Source organism: Aquarana catesbeiana, linkage group LG01 (genome assembly GCF_042186555.1).
Source record: "Aquarana catesbeiana isolate 2022-GZ linkage group LG01, ASM4218655v1, whole genome shotgun sequence".
NCBI lineage: Eukaryota > Metazoa > Chordata > Amphibia > Anura > Ranidae > Aquarana > Aquarana catesbeiana.
Genome location: NC_133324.1, coordinates 681,750,669 through 681,772,975, shown reverse-complemented (window position 1 = coordinate 681,772,975; position 22,307 = coordinate 681,750,669). Strand labels below are relative to the sequence as shown.

Below are 22,307 nucleotides of genomic sequence, written 5' to 3'. Positions count from 1 at the left end.
ATAGAATATGCAAATCCCTTTGGCTAGTGTTTAACCTGAACCTTCTCTACACACTTATGAGAAAATTACTGCTTCATTCCTTCAATGACCAACTCAATAAGTCATTCATTAAAGAGAATGCAGCGTCAGATCTATTTTGACTTAAGCATATGGCTGCTATGTAATGGGTAAGGCTAACACTTACAGGTATTTATTACCTCTCAAGGAGATCACAGTGCTTCTCTGACAAAGCTCTCTTCTTTATTTTCACCAGAAGACTACCATGTTTATTCAGACATAAAACAGTCAGCATCTACTTCCTGGATTAAGTTGCTTGGTGCCTGTGCAGTAGTCATTATGTTCTAGGCACACATTCTATGAGGAGGTAAGCTGTAATTTGGATAGAGGATGACTTTTGGGTGTAGTGTATCTAGATGTCACTAAGGCATTTGGTACAGTACCCCAAAAATGGAAGTTCTTTTGATATTGATGATATTGTACAGTATATACTGTACCTGGATAGAAAACTGGTTACAGGAATGCATTCAGAAAGTAGTGATTGATGGCATATTTTCTGATTGGTCAAGAGCTGTGCGGGGAGGGGGGGTTACACCAGAGCTCTGTCTTGGGACCAATTCTATTTAACTTGTTTATAAACTATATAGAAGTTGGAATAAATAATTCAATCTCAGTGTATGATGATGATACAGAGCTAAGCAGGGCAATAACTTAACAACAGGATATAGAAACTTTACAAGAAGATCTGGTGAAAATAGAGGGGCGGGAAGCAATATGGCAGATGAGGTTTAACCTCTTCCCATCTGTGCTGTAGCCGAAAGACGACTACAGCACGGGCTTACATTGTCTATGGGCATCGTCCTGTGATTGCGCTGCCCCTGCGCCCCCTGTGGCACGCATTGGCAGGGATCTGTGATTTCTGAGTCCTTAGAACACAGCTGATCATGGATTGGGGTAAAGAGCCAATCACAGCTGATCACAGTGTAAACAGGAATTGCCGGTTATCGGCAATCCTCTCCTTACGTTGACAGCACATGAGGAGAGGAGAGCCGATAACGGGCAAATTCACACAGGGCACATCTAGACTCATAATCAGGGCACTGATCATCAGTGTTCTGATGATCAGTGCAGCCCCAACAGTGGTTACAAATGCTGCCAATCTGTACCCATCAGTGCTGCTAATTAGTGCCCATCGGTGCTGCCTGTCAGTGCTCATCAGTGCTGCCTGTTTTTTTTTTAATGTTTGGCATTTGTTGATTAAATACCACCAAATTAAAGCTATATCTGTCTCAAAAAAAAGAAAAAAAGTGTTGTTTGGGTACAGTGCTGCATGGCCGCGCAATTGTCATTTAAAGTGGGACAACACTGAAAGCTGAAAATTGGCCTGGGCAGGACGGGGGTAAAAGTACCCTTTAGGCAAGTGGTTAAAATTGAAAAATGTAAAGTAAAGAGCTTGGGAGCTAAAAATTTGCATGCAAGTAACTCTCTAGGGGGGAGAACCTCTGGGGAAATCAAGGATGGAAAAGGATCTGGGGATCCTTGTAGATCACAGACTCAGCAATAGAATGCAATACCAAGCTGCAGCAAGCAAGGCCAGATGACTATTAGCATGAATTAAAAAGGGTATTTGCTCAGGAGAGAAAGCTATAATTCTACTTGAACTGGAGCGAGTCCAGAGAAGGGCATTGAAACTAATTAGGGGGCTGAAGGACCTCAGTTATGAGGAACAACTACACAAATTAAACTTATCCTCCCCAGAGAAGTGGCACTTAAGACGGGATATGATCATCGTTTACAAAGCTTTAAATGGTGACTGTATCATTGGGAGGGAACTAAAGAAGACATTCGGTCACAAAATGAAATTGAACAAGAAGTGGTTCAATATTAAACTGTGTAAGGGATTCCTTACTGTTAGAGCTGTAAATATCCCTTCCACAGCAAGTGGTGTCAGTGAGATAAATAAAAAAAAATGTAAAATGTGTTTCTCAGCAAACACAAGGTACCACATACACAAACACACACAAGACCCCAAAGACCCCAACACACTGCTTAGATAATGCCTTACATTACAGGGGGTAGGGTATGATGCAACTACAGCTTGGAGCCAAATTTGTTATTTTTATATGGAGCACTCCTAGGTTTAAAATCTTCTAGTGCATATAGGACACATTTTCTAAATGTGTGGCTACTAGTGTATACAGGAAACCATTTCTAACTACACCCACATCTATAGAAATGCAAGCCACAAACATGTACCCTGTAAACTTAAAAATTCTTAGTTTGCTTTTGCTGCACCCTGAAAAAAATGCCCAAATCATAAAGTGAATCACATGGTTTATTTTCAGCAGTTGAATTTAATTGAATAAAACACAACATTTTCAAGATACTATTTACAGCCCTGGCCAAATGTTTTAAGAATTACACAAATATTAATTTTCACAAAGTCCGCTGCCTCATGCCGCGTACACACGGTCGGACTTTCCGGCATACTTGGTCCGGCGGACCAGAGTGTGCCGGACAATCCGCCCGTGTGTGGGCGCCGGCGGACTTTTCCGGCGGACTTTTTCCCAAAAGCCCGCCGGACCTAGATTTGAAGAAAGTTTTAAATCTTTCCGCCGGACTCAGTTTCGGGCGGAAAGTCCGCTCGTGTGTGTGCTGGTCCGACGGAAAGCCCGCTCGTGTGTATGCTGGTCCGATGGACCAGATATGACACGAGGGCAGGGTATTGCATCTCGCGCTCGCTGCAATAGGAAAAACAAATTTTCCTATTGCGGCGATCGCGGGGCATACCAGGCCCTTAGGTCTGGTATGGATTATAAAGGGAACCCCCTACGCCGAAAAAACGGCGTGGGGTCCCCCCTAAAATCCATACCAGACCCCGATCCGAGCACGCAGCCTGGCCGGTCAGGAAAGGGGGTGGGGACGAGCGAGCGCCCCCCCCTCCTGAACCGTACCAGGCCACATGCCCTCAACATGGGGGATGGGTCCTTTGGGGGAGGGGGGCCGCCCTGCGGGCCCCCCCCACCCCAAAGCACCTTGTCCCCATGTTGATGAGGACAAGGGCCTCTTCCCGACAACCCTGGCCGTTGGTTGTCGGGGTCTGCGGGCGGGGGCTTATCGGAATCTGGGAGCCCCCTTTAATAAGGGGGCCCCCAGATCCCGGCCCCCCACCCTATGTGAATGAGTATGGGGTACATGGTACCCCTACCCATTCACCTAGGGAAAAAGTGTAAGTAATAAAACACACTACACAGGTTTTTAAAATATTTTATTAAACAGCTCCGGGGGGGGATCTTCCTCCGGCTTCGGGGGTCTTCTTCCGGCTTCGGGGGTCCCTCCGCTTCATCTTCTCCCGGCGTCCGGTTGGTTCTTCTCCGCTCTCTTCTCTCCAGTTCTTCGGCCGGCTCCTCTGCTGTCTTCAGGTAGCTCTCTTGCCAGCAGAGGTCCGGACTTCTTGTCTTCTTCTCTTCTCCAGATGTTGACACGACGCTCTCTCCGGCTGGACTGCTCTCCGAGGGCTGCGTTGTGACTTATATAGGCGGAGACCCCGCCCCCTTTTGATGTCACAGTCCCTGGGCATGCTGGGACTGTGACGTTTTAGGGGGCGTGGTCACTGGGTGATGTTGACCACGCCCCCTAAAACGTCACAGTCCCAGCATGCCCAGGGACTGTGACATCAAAGAGAGAAGAGAGCGGAGAAGAACCAACCGGACGCCGGGAGAAGATGAAGTGGAGGGACCCCCGAAGCCGGAAGAAGACCCCCGAAGCCGGAGGAAGATCCCCCCCCGGAGCTGTTTAATAAAATATTTTAAAAACCTGTGTAGTGTGTTTTATTACTTACACTTTTTCCCTAGGTGAATGGGTAGGGGTACCATGTACCCCATACTCATTCACATAGGGTGGGGGGCCGGGATCTGGGGGCCCCCTTATTAAAGGGGGCTCCCAGATTCCGATAAGCCCCCGCCCGCAGACCCCGACAACCAACGGCCAGGGTTGTCGGGAAGAGGCCCTTGTCCTCATCAACATGGGGACAAGGTGCTTTGGTGTGGGGGGGGGCCCGCAGGGCAGCCCCCCTCCCCCAAAGGACCCACCCCCCATGTTGAGGGCATGTGGCCTGGTACGGTTCAGGAGGGGGGGGCGCTCGCTCGTCCCCACCCCCTTTCCTGACCGGCCAGGCTGCGTGCTCGGATCGGGGTCTGGTATGGATTTTAGGGGGGACCCCACGCCGTTTTTTCGACGTAGGGGGTTCCCTTTATAATCCATACCAGACCTAAGGGCCTGGTATGCCCCGCGACGGGGCTCGCAAGGTGTCAATCTCGCCGATAAAAGCGGCAAGATTGACATCCTTTTCTAGTCCCGTCGCACCTGAGTCACGTTCAAAATGAACGGACTTGTCCGTGTGTGGGCAAGTCCGTTCATTCTGAAAGTCCGCCGGAACTCCGGCGAAAGTCCGTCGGAAAGACGGGCGGACTTAGCCCGCCGGAAAGTCCGGGCGTGTGTGGGCAAGTCCGTCCGTTTTAAAGTCCGGCGCACCTGGCGGACAAAGTCCGTCGGAAAGTGTGCCGGACCAAGTAGGATAGAAAGTCCGACCGTGTGTACGCGGCATCAGTGTTTTTAGATCTTTTTGTCAGATGTTACTATGGTATACTGAAGTATAATTACAATTAATAAGTGTCAAAAGGCTTTTATTGACAATTACATTAAGTTTATGTAAAGAGTCAATATTTCCAGTGTTGACCCCTAATTTTCAAGACCTTTGCAATTTCGCTTTGGCATGCTGTCAGTCAACCTCTGGGCCACATCCTGACTGATGGAATCCCAGTCTTGCATAATCAATGTTTGGAGTTTGTCAGAATTTGTGGGGTTTTTTTTGTTCACGGAGGATTGACCACACGTTCTCAATGGGATTAAGGTCTGGGGAGTTTGCTGGCCATGGACCTAAAATTTCAGCGTTTTGTTCCACAAGCTACTTAGTTATCACGTTTGCTTTATGGCAAGGTGCTCTATCATGCTGGAAAAAGCATTGTATGTCACCAAACTGTTCTTGGATGGTTGGGAGAAGTTGCTCGCAGAGGATGTTTTTGTACCATTCTTTATTCATGGCTGTGTTCTTAGGCAAAATTGTGAGTGAGCCCTCTCCCTTGGCTGAGAAGCAACCCCACACATGAAAGGTCTCAGGATGCTTTATTGTTGGCATGACACAGGACTGATAGTAGTGCTCACCCTTTCTTCTCTGGACAAGGTTTTCTGGATGTCCCGAAAAAATGGCAAAGGGGATTCATCAGAGAAAAGGACTTTACTCCAGTCCTCAGCGGTCCAATCCCTGTACCTTTTGCAGAATATCAGTCTGTCCCTGATGTTTTTCCTGGAGAGAAGTGGCTTTTTTGCTGCCCTTTTTGACACCAGGTCATCCTCCAACAGTCTTCGCCTCACTGTGCGAGCAGATGCACTCACACCTGCCTGCTGTCATTTCTGAGCAAGCTCTGCACTGGTGGTGCAGTTGAATCAGTTGTAGGAGATGGTCCTGTTGCTTGCTGGACTTTCATGGGCACCCTAAAGCCTTCTTCACAAATGCAGTAGAAATGTTTTTTCATGACAGAGTCTTTGCATCTATTTGCAATTCATCTGATCACTCTTCATAACATTCTGGAGTATAAGCAAATTATAAAAACTTGAGACAGCAGACATTGTGAAAATTAATATTTGTGTCATTCTCAAAACTTTTGGCGACAGTTGTAGTTTTACCTACAGGGTCTCATTAGGTAAACAAAGTAGGAGATGATTATTATGCTGATATTTAATTGCATTCTTTTCCTATGTGTACTCCACAGTAGTCAATGATGATCTTATTTTTAAGAATCCACTGACTTGGATATTGATATTGTCTGTTATATATTAAAATAGGACAGTATACAGTAACTATATAGGCTATGGTGACAGAAGACTAAAGGAATCAAAATGCCTTCTAACCATATCAGTGCATAGCACATTAAAGCCTTCTTAGAACAGAAGGTATTCACATGTCTCATTCCATTGCATTTTAGAAAAAATAAGAGGATAATTCCTCCTTTCAGGACAGTAAGTGGGACCATGCAAATCATTTGGTTACACCTCAAAGCCAGATGCATATCCAAAACTGCTTGTCTATGTACAAAAGTATCCTAATATTATACATTGGTTTAATCCACTCTTTACATAGCTGTTTCAAGCTTTTTAGCTCTCATCAATGCAGTATATGGAAACAATGGCTTCTAGGGAGTAGGACTTGGGACACAACAAGACAGTAAAGGTTGGATGTATGAAGGTTACATAGTTACATAGCTGGTAAGTTTTATTAAAGGCACCAGTCCATCCGGTTCAACTTGTGTGGGTGTTGGTTAGGGATGAGCTTGATGTTCCGGTTGAACATAAGTTTGACTTGAACATAGGGTGTTCGCCCGCTCGCTGCATGCTTTGGGCAATCACAGCGCCCTCTGCTATGAGAGCCATATTTGGCCAAAGGAAGGGTGTCTTTGGCCAATCATGGCTCAGGGGGACTACGTCCACGCCCCACACTATATAAGGCAGCTTACACAGCTGTGTAGTGTTGTTGCTGAGGACAGAGAAATAGATTGAGTTACATTAAGCAGGCAGGTTATTCAGTTAGTGTCAGTGTATTTGATATATATATAGGTAGTGTATCAATATCTATATATACAGTCTCGTGTATATATATATATATATATATATATATATATATATATATATATATATATATATATATATATATATATATATATAGACACACAGTATCTCACAAAAGTGAGTGTACACCCCTCACATTTTTGTAAATATTGTATTATACCTTTTCATGTGACAACTTTGCTACAATGTAAAGTAGTGAGTGTACAGCTTGTATAACAGCGTAAATTTGCTGTCTCCTCATAATAACTAAACACACAGCCATTAATGTCTAAACTGCTGGCAACAAACGTAAGTACACCCCTAGATGAAAATGTCCAATTTGGGCCCAAATAGCCATTTACCCTGATGTGTTACAAGGTCTCATGTGTGAATGGGAGCAGGTGTGTTAATTTTGGTGTTATCGCTCTCACTCTCTCATACTGGTCACTGGAAGTTCAACATGGCACCTCAAGACAAAGAACTCTCTGAGGATCTGAAACAAAGAATTGTTGCTCTACATAAAGATGGCCCAGGCTATAAGAAGATTGCTAAGACCCTGAAACTGAGCTGCAGCACGGTGGCCAAGACCATACAGTGGTTTAACAGGACAGGTTCCACTCCATGGCCTCGCCATGGTCGACCAAAGAAGTTGAGTGCACGTGCTCAGCGTCATAGCCAGAGGTTGTCTTAGGGAAATAGATGTATGAGTGCTGGCAGCATTGCTGCAAAGGTTGAAGGGGTGGGGGGTCAGCCTGTCAGTGCTTAGACCATACTCCGCACACTGCATCAAATTAGTAAGCATGCTTGTCATCCCAGAAGGAAGCCTCTAAAGATGATGCACAAGAAAGCCCACAAACAGTTTGCAAACAGTTTGCTGAAGACAAGCAGACTAAGGACACGGATTACTGGAACCATGTCCTGTGGTCTGATGAGACCAAGATAAACTTATTTGGTTCTGGTGGTGTCAAGCGTGTGTGGCGGCAACCAGGTGAGGAGTACAAAGACAAGTGTGTCTTGCCTACAGTCAAGCATGGTGGTGGGAGTGTCATGATCTAGGGCTGCATGAGTACTGCTGGCATTGGGAGCTACAGTTCATTGAGGGAACCATGAATGCCAACATGTACTGTTACATACTGAAGCAGAGCATGATCCCCTCCCTTCAAAGACTGGGCCGCAGGGCAGTATTCCAACATGATAATGACCCCAAATACACCTCCAAGATGACCACTGCCTTGCTAAAGAAGCTGAGGGTAAGCCCGGGTTCACACCTACACGAATTAGATGTGCGTTTCCCCGCATCTAATTTGCATAGCAGGAGAATGTGACTGGCTCCCTATGGAGCCAGTTCACATATCTCTGGGGCGGCTGCGTAGCGCTCTGCACAAAAATGCTGTGCGTCTTTGGCTCCATTTCAGGGCCGAATTCAGGCATAGAATCGGCCCTCATTCGTCCCTGAAATGGGGAACAGGGACGCACAGCGCTCCTGTGCGATCCGCAGTGCGTTATAGTGTGAACCCAGGCTAAAGGTGATGGACTGGCCAAGCATGTCTCCAGACGTAAATTCTCAAACGGAAAGTGGAGGAGCGCAAGGACATCCACCAGCTCCATGATGTCATCATGGAGGAGTGAAAGAGGACTCCAGTGGCAACCTGTGAAGTTCTTATGAACTCCATGCCCAAGAAGGTTAAGGCAGTGCTTGAAAATAATGGTGGCCACAGAAAATATTGACACTTTGGGCCCAATTTGAACATTTTCACTTAGGGGTGTACTCACTTTTGTTGCAAGCAGTTTAGACATGTGTGGCCATGGCCGTGTGTGAGAATATATATATCTTTTCATGTGACAACACTGAAGAAATGACACTTTGCTACAATGTAAAGTCGTGAGTGTACAGCTTGTATGACAGTGTAAATTTGCTGTCCCCTCATCATAGCTCAACACACAGCCATTAATGTCTAACAAAAGTGAGTACACCCCTAAGTGAAAATGTACAAATTGGGCCCAAAGTGTCAATATTTTGTGTGGCCACCATTATTTTCAAGCACTGCTTTAACCCTCTTGAGCATGGAGTTCACCAGAGCTTCACAGGTTACCAATGGAGTCCTCTTCCACTCCTCCATGATGACATCACAGAGCTGGTGGATGTTAGAGACTTTGTGCTCCTCCACCTTCCGTTTGAGGATACCCCACAGATGCTCAATTGGGTTTAGGTCTGGAGACATGCTTGGCCAGTCCATCACCTTTGCCCTCAGCTTCTTTAGCAAGGCAGTGGTCTTCTTGGAAGTGTGTTTTGGGTTGTTATCATGATGGAATACTGCCCTGCGGCCCAGTCTCCAAAGGGAGCACATCATGCTCTGCTTCAGTATGTCAAAGTACATGTTGGCATTCATGGTTCCCTCAATGAACTGTAGCTCTCCAGTGCTGACAGCACTCATGCAGCCCCAGACCATGACACTCCCACCACCATGCTTGACTCTAAGCAAGACGCACATGTGTTTGTACTCCTCACCTGGTTGCTGCCACACACGCTTGACACCATCTGAACCAAATTCGTTTATCTTGGTCTCATTAGACCACAGGACATGGTTCCAGTAATCCATGTCCTAGATTGCTTGTCTTCAGAAAACTGTTTGCGGGCTTTCTTGTGTATCATCTTTAGAAGAGGCTTCCTTCTGGGATGACAGCCATGCAGACCAATTTGATGCAGTGTGCGGCATATGGTCTGAGCACTGACAGGCTGACCCCCCACCCCTTCAACCTCTGCAGCAATTCTGGCAGCACTTATACGTCTATTTCCCAAAGACAACCTCTGTATATTATGCTGAGCATGTGCACTCAACTTCTTTGGTCGACCATGGCAAGGCCTGTTCAGAGTGGAACCTGTCCTGTTAAACTGCTGTATGGTCTTGGCCACTGTGCTGCAGCTCAGTTTCAGGGTCTTGGCAATCTTCTTATAGCCTAGGCCATCTTTATTTAGAGCAACAATTCTTTTTTTCAGATCCTCAGAGAGTTCTTTGCCATGAGGTGCCATGTTGAACTTCCAGTGATCAGTATGAGAGAGTGAGAGTGAAATTTAACACATCTGCTCCCCATTCACACCTGAGACCTTGTAACACTAATGAGTCACATGACACCGGGGAAGGTGAATGGATAATTGGGCCCAATTTGGACATTTTCACTTAGGGGTGTACTCACTTTTGTTGCCAGCGGTTTATACATTAATGGCTGTGTGAGTTATTTTGAGGGGACAGTAAATTTACACTGTTATACAAGCTGTACACTCACTACTTTACGTTGTAGCAAAGTGTCATTTCTTCAGTGTTGTCACATGAAAAGATATAATAAAATATTTACAAAAATGTGAGGGGTGTACTAACTTTTGTGAGATACTGTGTATATATATATATATATATATATATATATATATATATATATATATATTCTTCATCCAGTGTAGCCTGTATCTACAGTGCATTCTGTTGTGTACTGTTTCTAATACACTTCAGGCGGTGTGCACAGTATCTAATACAGTGTGTACAGTGTCTACTACACTTTGGGTGGTGTGCACAGTATAAAATACAGTGCAGCCATAGTACAGTTGCTAATACAGTGCAGGCGGTGTACACAGTATCTAATACAGTGTGTACAGTTTCTACTACACTTCTTGTGGTGTACACAGTACACAACACAGTGCAGCCGTAGTACAGTTTCTACTATTTTTCTGGTGGTGAACACAGTATGTAATACATTGTGTACAGTTTCTACTACTCTTCTGGTGGTGTACACAGTACACAATACAGTGCAGCCAGTTTCTACAACTTTTCTGGTGGTGTACACATTATCTAATACAGTGTGTACAGTGTCTACTACACTTCTGGTGGTGTACACAGTATAAAATACACTGCACCTGTAGTACAATTTCTAATACAGTGCAGGTGGCGTACACAGTACACAATACAGTGCAGCCGTAGTACAGTTGCTAATACTTTTCTGGTGGTGTACACAGAATCTAATACAATGTAGTGTGGTGTTGCAAAACATCATGTCCGGAAGGCCACCAAGGGGTATGTAATTACAGTTTTTTATACAATATTTAAACGCAGGACCCGTTCTTGCGCCCAACAAGAATAACTGTGAGGGCTTACAGTGTTCTGGTACCACCACCACCACCCAAGGTCTAATTTTTCTGCCCCTGTTTACCAGGGGCATGTAATTACAATTTTTGATATAATATTTAAACGCAGGTCCCGTTCTTGCGCCCAACAAGAATAACTGTGGGGGCTAACAGTGTTCTGGTACCACCCCCACCACCCAAGGCCCAATTTTTCTGCCCCTGTTTAACAGGGGCATCTAATTACAATTCTTGATAAAATATTTTACAGCAGGGCCCTTTCCTGCACCCAACAAGAATAACTGTGAGGGCTTACAGTGTTGTGGCACCACCACCCAAGGCCCAATTTTTCTGTCCCTGTTTAACAGGGGCATGTAATTACAATTTTTGATATAGTATTTCACAGCAGGGTTCATTCCTGCTCTCACCAAGAGTAACTGTGAGGGATTACAGTGTTCTGGTACCACCAACACCTAAGGCCCAATTTCCTGCAGATATACTTTTTTTATTTGGGTGCGGGCTTCCTCTTAATATCCATACTAGACCCAAAGGGCCTGGTAATGGACTGGGGTGGGAACCAATGCTGTTTTATTCAATGATTTTCATCTATATTGCCGGGACCCAACAATACATTACAGCCGCAGGTTTTAAATGACATTTTTTCCTTTAGAAATGTAATTTTTCTGTGGTATTGTTCTAAACACGGAAAAAATGCGCTACTTTACAAGCATACTAAGGACACCCCCCCCCCCCCCCCGGCACAATATTTCATTTTTATTGTTTCACTTTGAGTATTATTAAAATCACTGCTCTCGAAAAAATGTCCTTTTTTAAAACTTTTTTTTGCATTGATACATGTCCCCTGGGGCAGGAGCTGGGTCCCCAAACACTTTTTATGGCAATAACTTGCATATAAACCTTTAAAATTATCACTTTTTATTTTTTCACGTTAGTGTTCCATAGACTTTAATGGTGTTCGCGTGTTCAAACAAATTTCTTGCTTGTTTGCATGTTCTGCTGCGAACCGAACCAGGGGGTGTTCGGCTCATCCCTAGTGTGGGTGTATTTAGGTCAAAACCATTTCCCATATCCCTGTATATTCTGTTTGTTAAGATGCCCAGCTACAAGTTTTTGAAATTATTGACATATTCTGCTGACACCACTGATTGTGGAAAGGAATTCCATATTGTTGCCGAGGACAGTAAAGAACCCCTTACTGAGTTTAAGATTAAACCACTTCTCCTCCAACTTCACTGAGTGACTGCATGTCTTCTTAAGCTGCCTGAGACTGAATATTTTCTCCCAATGCTAGAATCGCCATTGAGAAATTTGTATATTGCTATCATATCTCCTCTGAAGTATCTCTTCTCCAAGTCTAATGCTTGTAGTCATTCCTTGTCATTCCTTGTCATTCCTTGTAACTGAGGTTCTACAGCCCCCTTATTAGCTAACAAGTAACTTGCATTCCTATTTAAAGCCCCCAAGGTTAGGGTGAGAAAGTACTAAAGAAATCAAAAAGCCCTTGAGCAGAATCAGTGTGTAGCATAGCCACTTCTGGACTAGCGATGTATCCACGCGAACGTGGACTTCGGATGGTTATATTGGGCTGATGCTTGCACCTGCGGCGCATCCGCTGGCTGGTCAGACAGCCAAATAAAGCCAGTATCAGCTTTGATTGGCTCTCTGCTATGGTAACCCGGAAGCGATGACCTGACATCACTTCTGGTTTACCCGGATGGGAACGGCACCATTTTTAAAAAAACAAATGCATTTGAAATCTTGGGGTTTTGAATACTTTTAAGGGCAGAGGAGGGATTTGGGATCTTATAGACCCCAGATCTCTCCATAAAGAGTACCTGTCACATGCCCATTGGTTTTTTTTTTTTTTTTGGATCACTTTTTTTGCTGTCACAAGGAATGTAAACATCCTTGTGATAGTTAAAAATGTGATCCAAAAAAATAAATAAAATAAAGCAACAGTGTAAAAAAGCAAAGGCGAACATGTGCGCCGGTCCAGCCCACACGCAAACAGTGATCGTCCCACACATGTGGGGTATCACCGCACATGTCATATCATGGGATGTAATTCTAACGCTGGACCTCCTCTGTAAATTGAAAGTGGTAACCTGCAAAGGCTTTTAAAGCATCACCTAGGATAGTAAAATATATGTTGTTTGTCGCAGTTGCATGGGCGTGCGAAATTTTAAAGAATGACATAAAGAATATTTACTCAGAACATCATCTTTATATTTTACAAAAAATATATGTATAAGTACATATGTATATGTTAATTTTACAAAAATGTACAGTATGTATTTTTTTTTTTGCATTAAAATTTTAAAAAGTGTTTTATTTCCCTAAAAATTGCATTAAAAAAAAATGCTGCGCAAATACCATGTGAAATTAAAAAAATTCAAAACCCACCAATTTATTCTCTAGGGCCTCTGATTTAAAAAATATATATAATGTCTTGGGGTTCTAAGTAATTTTCTAGCAAAAAATACTGATTGTTACATGTAAACAACAAAAAGTGCCAGAAAAGGCCTGGTCTGTAAGTGGATAGTAAAACCTTCTTAGTATAAAAGGCATTCACGTGTCTCATTCTATCACATATCCAAAAATAGAGAGGATTATTTATCAATTCAGCAAAGTTGCAAATTATTCCTTTATGCCCCAACAGTCAGATGCACATCTACAACTGCTCATGCATGGTGAAAATATAACCCCATGTTATGGAATCATTTATTTCAAACTGCATACAGCTGTTTCAGGCTTTTTGGTCATCATCAGTGCAGTAAAAGGAATCCATTGCTTTTATGGAGTACAGCTTGGTACTCAATAAGATAGTATACCTATACAGGTTATGGTAATAAGGGACTAAGAGAATAAAAAAATCTCTCCAACTGAAACTTAGAACAGGAGATATTTATATATCTCGTTCAATCAAACGCCAAAATAAAAAATTAAAAGTAAAATAAATAAGAAAAAAAAGATTGTTAAAGCGCCCCATCCTGATGAGCTCACATGCAGAAGCGAACGCATACGTGAGTAGCACCCGCATATGAAAATGGTCTTCAATTCTCACATGTGAGGTATCGCCAAAATCGTTAGAGCAAGAGCAATAATTCTAGCTTTAGACCTCCTCTGTAACTCAAAACTGGTAACCTGTAAAAGTTTGTCGCCATTCCACAAGCGGGCGCAATTTTGAAGTGTGACATGTTGGGTATCAATTTACTCGGTGTAACATTATCTTTCACAATATAAAAAAAAATTGGGCTAACTTTACAGTTGTCTTATATTTTAATTCAAAAAAGTGTATTTTTTCCAAAAAATGTGCGCTTGTAAGACCGCTGCACAAATACGGTGTGAAAGTATTGCAATGACTGCCATTTTATTTTCTAGGGTGTTTAGAAAAAAATATATATAATGTCTGGGGGTTCTAAGTAATTTTCTAGCAAAAAAAATGATTTTAACTTGTAAAAAGAGGCTTGGTCCTTAAGTGGTTATACCTTATTTTGGTACAGAGGGTGCAGTCATGCAAATCATTTCTTTTTGCCTGGTCAGATGCACGTCTAAAACCATTAATGCGTAGTGCAAATATAGCCTAATATTATAGCACTATTTTTTCCAAACTGCATATAGCTGTTTCAGGCTTTTTGGCCATCATCAGTGCACTGCATGGAAACCATGACTTCTATGGGGTATGGCTTAGGACCAATAGCCTGAAACAATTGTATCTAGTTTGGCTCTATAATATTATGCTTTAATTGCACTATGCACCAACAGATCTGCATAAGCAACTGGCTGTTGGGGCATTATGAAAGTATTTGCATGGCTCTGCCCACTGTCTTGAAATGAGGACTAATCTTATTTTTGGGGTTATATAATGGAATAGAATATGTGGATATATTCTGCTTTACAGTGTTATATTACAATATAAAAATTAATGTTACAGCTTACCATGATGTTTCTATGTATGAAACCCTGTCTATAACGTGCAGGTTTCAGGTGTGGATACTCCTCTGTGCTGGTGACCTTGATATTCCATATCTTTTTCCAAGCATCGTAAAGTTGAATGTGTACAGGGTAGACACCAGAGTGATGGGGTGCCACTGCATATCCCATGTCAGTTGGAATACCATGCTCCTACAATACAAATTAACATTTGTAAATGAAATACAAGAATTTAATGATGAAAAAGAAAAATGCAAACGGCATTATGTCCTAGCTTTTGATTAGAATAAGTCCTAGAAACTATTAGGCAACTCTAGCGGAGATAGATATAAATTACTCTTACCTCCCAGAATTTTTAATCAGAGAAAGAATATAACCATTTCCCAAAATTCAAATAGAATCAATTTGAATTTGAATAGAATAGAAAAGAATAGATTAGAATATGAAGATGGTTATAGATATTGTATTCTATTCTGTTCTTTTCTATTCTATTCAAAATCAATTTGATTCTATTTGAATTTTGGAAAATTGTTATATTATTTCTATTCTATTTTTTTATTCTATTCTTTTCTATTCTGTTTGAATTTCATAAGATGGTTATAATCTTTCTATTTAATTCTATTATTTTTTTTATTCTATTTTATTCCTTTCTATTCTATTCTATTCTATTCTATTCTATTCTATTCTATTCCATTCTGTTCTTTTATTATCTATTATATTTTGCTCTGTTTTAGTCTATTATATTCTATTCTTTTATTTTCTGTTATATTCTTTTCTATTCTTTTATTTTTTCTATTCTATTCCTTCATTTTCTATTCTATTTTATTATCTTTGGAAATTGGAAAACTATTCGAATTTGAAAACTTTTCGAATTAAAAAACTTTTCGAATTCATAAACTATTTGAAAATTATTTGAATTTCATCTGATTTTTTTTTTCGTTATTTCAGTTTCGTTTAAATGCGTCACTATTGTAATTCGGAAATTCGGATACATCTGAATTTCCAAAAAATTGAAATTCATACGAATTTCAATTAGGAACAAAACAAACAGCACATTTCTAGAACATAGCCATGAATAAAGAATGGTACAAAAACATCCTCCAAGAGCAACTTCTCCCAACCATCCAAGAACAATTTGGTGAGGAACAATGCCTTTTCCAGCATGATGGAACACCTTGCCATAAGGCAAAAGTAATAACTAAGTGGCTTGGGGAACAAAACATTAAAATGTTGGGTCCATGACCAGGAAACTCACCAGACCTTATTCCCATTGAGAACTTGTAGTCAGTCCTTAAGAGGTGAGTGAACATTTAAAAAAAACACAAATTCTGACAAACTCCAAGCATTGATTATGCAAGAATGGGCTGCCATCAGTCAGGTTGTAGCCCAGAAGTTGATTGACAGCCTGCAAAGGTGAATTGCATAGGTCTTGAAAAAGAAGAGTCAACACAAATATATTGACTCTTTGCATAAACAATGTAATTGTCAATAAAAGACTTTTACACTTATGAAATGTTTGTAATTATACTTCAGTATACCACAGTAACATCTGACAAAAAGATCTAAAAACACTGAAGCAGCAGACTTTGTGAAAATAATATTTGTGTCATTGTCAAAACTTTTGGCCATGGCTGTATAAAAAAATGCAAAAAAATGTATTTATAATTTTTTTTTATATTTATATATACGTTTTGTCTTTCATTTCTATTTTAAACTGAATGGTAATTGTTTACAATAATTTTAAGTGACAAAGATATCTAGTTGCAGGTAAATTCTAAGGCATACAAATGGAACAAAGTTTACTACTATGATACATATGTTACTGTTACTCTGAGACCATTCTGGGACTACCCTGGTAAGTAGAGAACTACTAGCAGATACTCTATGTTTTCTGTTCAAGTCTAAAAATACAAAACTATTCACAATAGCACAGCAATAGGTATAGTCAGTGGCGGCCGCTCATGCAGGGCGCACGGGCGCCACCCCCCATCCACGTGTCTAGCCCCCCAATCTACATGCGGAGTGCTAAATACATGGTTTTCAATGGGTTTTTTTTTAAGCAAATGATTAGACCTTGAGGCTCTAATTGGCTTCAAAAATGTGTGGACTTGGGGCACAGAGCACTGCCCCCCGAGCTCACCCACTTGTGTGACAATAGCAAACTAATATCCGCTATTGTCTTCCTGATTCACCTCCTCGCCAATCAAGAAGCAGTTCCTGTGACCCGATTGGCCAGGGAGTCTTAGGACTCTCTGGCCTATCATTTCTCAGGACACACTTCCTGTTCGCCCAGGTGGAGAATCAACGGCCTGACTCTTCATTTCCCTGGCTCCAAATTTAATGCCCTGAACGCCGCCATCTCGTCTGCGTGCGGGGGGGAGGTGTTTTGATCACCGCAATTCCGTTTGTCTCGGGGGGGGGTTGGTGTTAGTTTGCCACCTCCCCAATATATTAAGCACCGGCCACCACTGAGTATAGTAAAGGTGATTTAGCCCATCAAGGGCTGAGGTCTGACCATGACCCAGCAGTTTTATTCAATTCCTTCACACTGCGGCAACAGTAAACTCAAGATCAATGAGCCACAACATTGTATTTTCTCACTCTATCTGTTGGTGAAAATTCCCCAGAAGCAGGCAGAAGCAAACAATTTCCCTGGGCTTAGGAGAAACATATCAAACCCAGATAACATAAACAAAGTTTAGGCTGGCTGTCACCTGACTCCATACACTAGATTTGGGACACTCTACGACAAACAGGCATGGACAGTGGCAAGGGACAGGGTATTGCTGTAGATAAACTGACATACAGTATGTGTCCAGACAGAAGCTCCTGCTGTTCCCATGTGTCTGCACATCAAAAGCTTACCTGTGATTAGGGGCAGATGTCCATCCCTGCATGCATCTGTGTTAGTCCAGGGTCAGACATCTTTCCCTAATGGCAAGTAACCACTTAATATGTGGATACATGCAAAAATTGAGGGACAGCTGCAGCTCATTTCAGCCTGTTGTTGCTTTGTACAGGCTTCCTGACCACAGCTGTCTGCAACCACTGTCAGCCCAGCTGCAGCAATATGCCTCTTTTACCACTGACTGTGACTGTTTATATGTGTATGAAGCTGAAAAGGTTTTCCTATACATACACTTATAAAAAAAAGAAAAAGAAGGTGGTTTACTTATAAAATACATGCACCTGTGCTTACTTTGAATGCCCAGTCAAGGGCACAGAATTTTGTTTGCACATAATTTAATCATTATAATGAATAAAGATTCTTTGCGCTAAATAAAAATGTACTTGTTAAATTTTGCTAAGCCATGATTTGCACTTTGTATTGAAGATCAGAGGATCAGTGGATCAGAAAAGATATTTTTGACTATCCAGTCTCAGCTATTATTTTAAATTTATCGGCCAACAGAGTAAAAAAAAAAAAAAAAAAAAGAATCAGCCTGCAATTGAAAAACAAGATGTGCCTAAGTGAACTAAGATTTGCAAGGTGTTTAATTCACCTCCTCTTTTTTAAAACTCATTGCATTTGTGTTTATCTTGGTTTAAGTGCCTTTTTTTGCTTTTTCTTTTTTTTAGATAGTTTTACTTTTGGTGGAATTGCAGAATCTGAACATTTTAGCCGTATTATAAAGGATTATGTACAGTACATCAGTGGAAGGCTTTGTCCACTATTCTGAAAACCTCAAAGACAAGATTTTTGATAGAGTTCAGCAACAGATTTCTACTAAGAACTTACAAACACGACGTTGCTCTAAGACAATGATTGACAGTATAGTAAGAACATTCATCTTAGCAGGAATGTGGTGGTTACAAAGCTTAAGGGGACATCAGACAGATGAGAAAGGGCTGTGAAAATAGAATGAATGGATTGAAAAAAAAAAAAAAAATTATTGTGGGTAGCATTGCTGTAACATCTATTTTGCGCATGTAGGCGTTTTTATAACATCTGGCTCGGGATAGGAATGAATGTAATTTAAAGTATATACATGGTCAAAGATATGGTTCTCAGTTTGATATTTCTGGAAGCTTTATTTTTTTCTTTTCAGCTGCTGATTTATGTTTTATCCATTGCCTTTTTGCTATTTTATTTCAGTGAGCTGTTAACGTATACTGCACAAAAGCATAGCATTTATGCAGCATTTTATCACACTGGAAACGCAGAGGAACAAAACATTTCTACTATTCTTCCCAGAACTAGTTCTTTTGATCACACAGCTGAACGGATGTGTCCTCCGCAATAATGGTATAAAAAGGAACGCATCCAAATAGGTTAAAGGGAAATGAAGCATGATCTTTTACTTGACTATACTATGGTTTTAAAAAAAAAAGACCTTATGATTCATCCATGGATTACTGTATTCTTCTGCACTCATTTTTTATGTTTCCATTTTAACAAGTGATAGGAAATAAAGAATGTAACATTATTAGGAAAAAAAGAATATAGCATTGTGTCATAATACTCAATGGCAGAACAATCTGCATTTTTGTAATGTCATTTTAAAACATTGCCATGTTTCAGTGTAAGAATACATCATTTTCTTTCCTGCTGAACCGTAAAAACGGTATAACAGAAAATGATTGTACTATACCCATGTTTACTGCCAGATAACACATCAGGCCTGATTTACAATGGACCTTGCATCAAGGTGTACTCTCATAGTTTTTCCTAAGTTTGCACTATTCTTGCAGAGGTGTACACAACCTCGATAGATTTCATACTGAGACTTCAATAACAAATGTGGTTAGCAGCACACAGTCCAGTGCCTGAATTGGTTAGCTAAGCTTTAGCATATTTACAATAAAAATGGACATTTCAGTAATGTTTTAGGAGATAGCTGACATGTATTAATTAATGTACCCCTGAAGAAGCTGCTTGTTAGGATGGGTCCTCTGTTCTTTGCCTCAACTTTCTCAAGAAACTCAGCCCCTTTGACACACCAGGTTGAGTGTACAAACATACAATATCACAGGAATTCACTGAAAGTAAAACTTAGTACTCAATAGTAGTTCTATATTAAAAAAAATAGGAACCAATCCAGGTAGTAAAGGCAAACTTAAAGGGGTTGTAAAGATGTTTTTTTTTTTTTTTTAAAATAACAAACATGTTATACTTACCTTCACTGTGCAGCTCGTTCTGCACAGAGTGGCCCCGAACCTGGTCTTCTGGGGTCCCTCGGCGGCTGTTTCAGCTCCTCCCCGCAAGCATTTACCACCTTCATGCGAGCTCCCTCGCACGGTGGTGAGTGCTTGCGGGCGCGCTCCCGTGATACAGCCGGCGGCTATAGCCGCTTGCTGTATCACTCGGCCCCGCCCCCCGGCGCGCCGCGTCATCGGATGTGATTGACAGCAGCGCGAGCCAATGGCTGCGCTGCTTTCAATCCATCCACTGCAGCCAATCAGCGACCAGGCTGAGCTGCAATGAAGCTGACGAGGACGAGGAGCGAAGATTCGAGGCGTCAGGTAAGTAAAACGGGGGGGGCTGGGGCGGCGGTACTGTCAAAAGCTTTTTCACCTTAATGCATAGAATGCATTAAGGTGAAAAAATTTTTACCTTTACAACCCCTTTAATATATTGTTATCCAATATGGTTGGTAACTAGGACTAGGCAAGAATAAAATGGATTAACAATGGTAATAACACAATTTAGCATACAAAGTGATTAACAGTAGGGACTAGGCATAAGATGACATTTGGCATCCAGATCAGCATTGACAGTAGCAAGGCCACCTCATGTGCAGCAGTAACCAGTAGTAATGCTTAATGTACCGAGTGCTGTATGGGTAGGCACTGTTCAAAAGAAAAGGAGGATGGCAGTAAAGGGGGCAGGGGGAAACAAAGGGGTTTTGCAGAATAATTTTTATGGGAGGGATAGTAGCTTGGGGTGTTCTTTTTCTGGTTATCATTGGGGCCCTTTAGAAGCATCCTTCCATTTAGTGACAGTCCCAGGTAACCTGCATGTAGTATAGGTACAGTAAAGTCTAGGCACAGGCATAACGATGTGGTTCAGATGCAATAAAGGATCAGTAGAATGCAGTATAGGTCTATGTTTGGAATAGGTGCAGTATATAATACAGTATGGGTGCTTTATGGATTGGTTACACTTGGTGTCCTGCTCTTAGTAGCTCAGTCCTTGCTAGCAGTATCAGCGATGGATGATAGCCTATGAACTGCCATGAACAAGGGAATTCAAATGTTCCATTCCAGTTAAACAGGGCATGGGGCAGTGGCATGACAATAGCCATAGCAGTCCAAGCAGTTGCTATGGGGCCTGGGGTAGGATGAGGGCCCATTATGGTGTGATCTTACAGAAATCTATGAAGTTTCCATTATAGAAGGACTGAAGTCAGACCTTAGAATTGTCTAGTCACAGATCACTCTCTGTGCAGTAAGAATCATTTCCTAATCTGTCTTAGCAGTGCAGTTTTGCTTCCTTCTGAACTTCTTCTACAGGCTGCCTAATGCAGTCTCAGATCCCAGCGCCCTCTGCTAAAACCCTATAGGATGGCTGAGGATTGTAGTTATAATATTTAGAAACCAGAGTTTAAAGCAGTCTGTATTAGGGTTATAGAGAATTTGTGTGTAAGAGCATTAATCATTTGCCATAGTATAACATATTATTATGGTTATTATTATTATTACAATTAACTCGTTTTTTATCCAAAGCATTACTCTCTAGTAACCTGACAACACTGTCAGCTTTCCTGCTGCCTGTCACTGATGTAGACATACTTTATGTAAAAGATTAATGATGAGTATTGTCACAGTTGACAGTGCAATGTACTACAGAGATAATTAGCTGGGGTGCCCATGATTTGTGATTATGCTCCTGGGAGGAATGCAAGGGGATATTGCAGGAAATGAAGACATAGAAGATAGCTTGAGGAAAAGGCCAATAGAACAAGTGCTGGAAGGGGAAAGACTGTACTATGTGTGTTCTCTGAGCAAGAGATGAGCTTCCATTAGATACATTTATAACCATACATCAGTGGTAGTTCAATGTTATTTTGATAGATATTTAAATAGGGCATTTTCTTCAGATAGTTTAGTTTGACTGCATGTACGGTATATATGGGTAGTTGGATCACATTCTTTTCTAAACAATTTCATTATTTGATTTATAATTGTATATATTTGTCATAATTTCTTTACATAGCTTGTATTTATTTTAATTGTGTAAATTTGTTACAGTAGTTGTGAACCTACAATGTTAAAACACTTTTTATTTGAACAAATTTCTTTTATTTAAAGGTAAAAAGCATTTACAGAAAACTCGAGCAACAATTAAACAGTGAGAGTAAGTAACGCTCCAATATACCGTTACAGAGAATATTTACTTCGACTTAAATTCTTGTGAGTAGGGGGGTACTAGTCTCGCCCTGTGTTTCCATATATGTATAAACACTTTCTAATACAGTTCTAACTGCTTTTACTTAGTTTTAGAAATGATCTGTCTTACTTTTTTTACAAGCTTAAAAAGTGTTATCATGAGACCGTGCATCTTTTCTTTCTGATAGTGTCGGGGAGGTTACAGGACACTATGCAGACACGTAGTGTGCCTGTATTTCATAGTTTGTTCAGT

At 41.4% G+C, this 22,307-nt stretch overlaps 1 protein-coding gene across 1 annotated transcript in view; it reads right to left on the bottom strand.

The window, feature by feature from the left end:
* Positions 1-22,307, bottom strand: part of LOC141111136 (bifunctional heparan sulfate N-deacetylase/N-sulfotransferase 3-like) — a 379,040-nt gene that overhangs the window by 168,357 nt on the left and 188,376 nt on the right. The window contains exon 5 of the mRNA XM_073603175.1: positions 14,732-14,917. Coding sequence (XP_073459276.1) covers positions 14,732-14,917 — 186 coding nt within the window. The remainder of the gene's footprint in view (positions 1-14,731; positions 14,918-22,307) is intronic.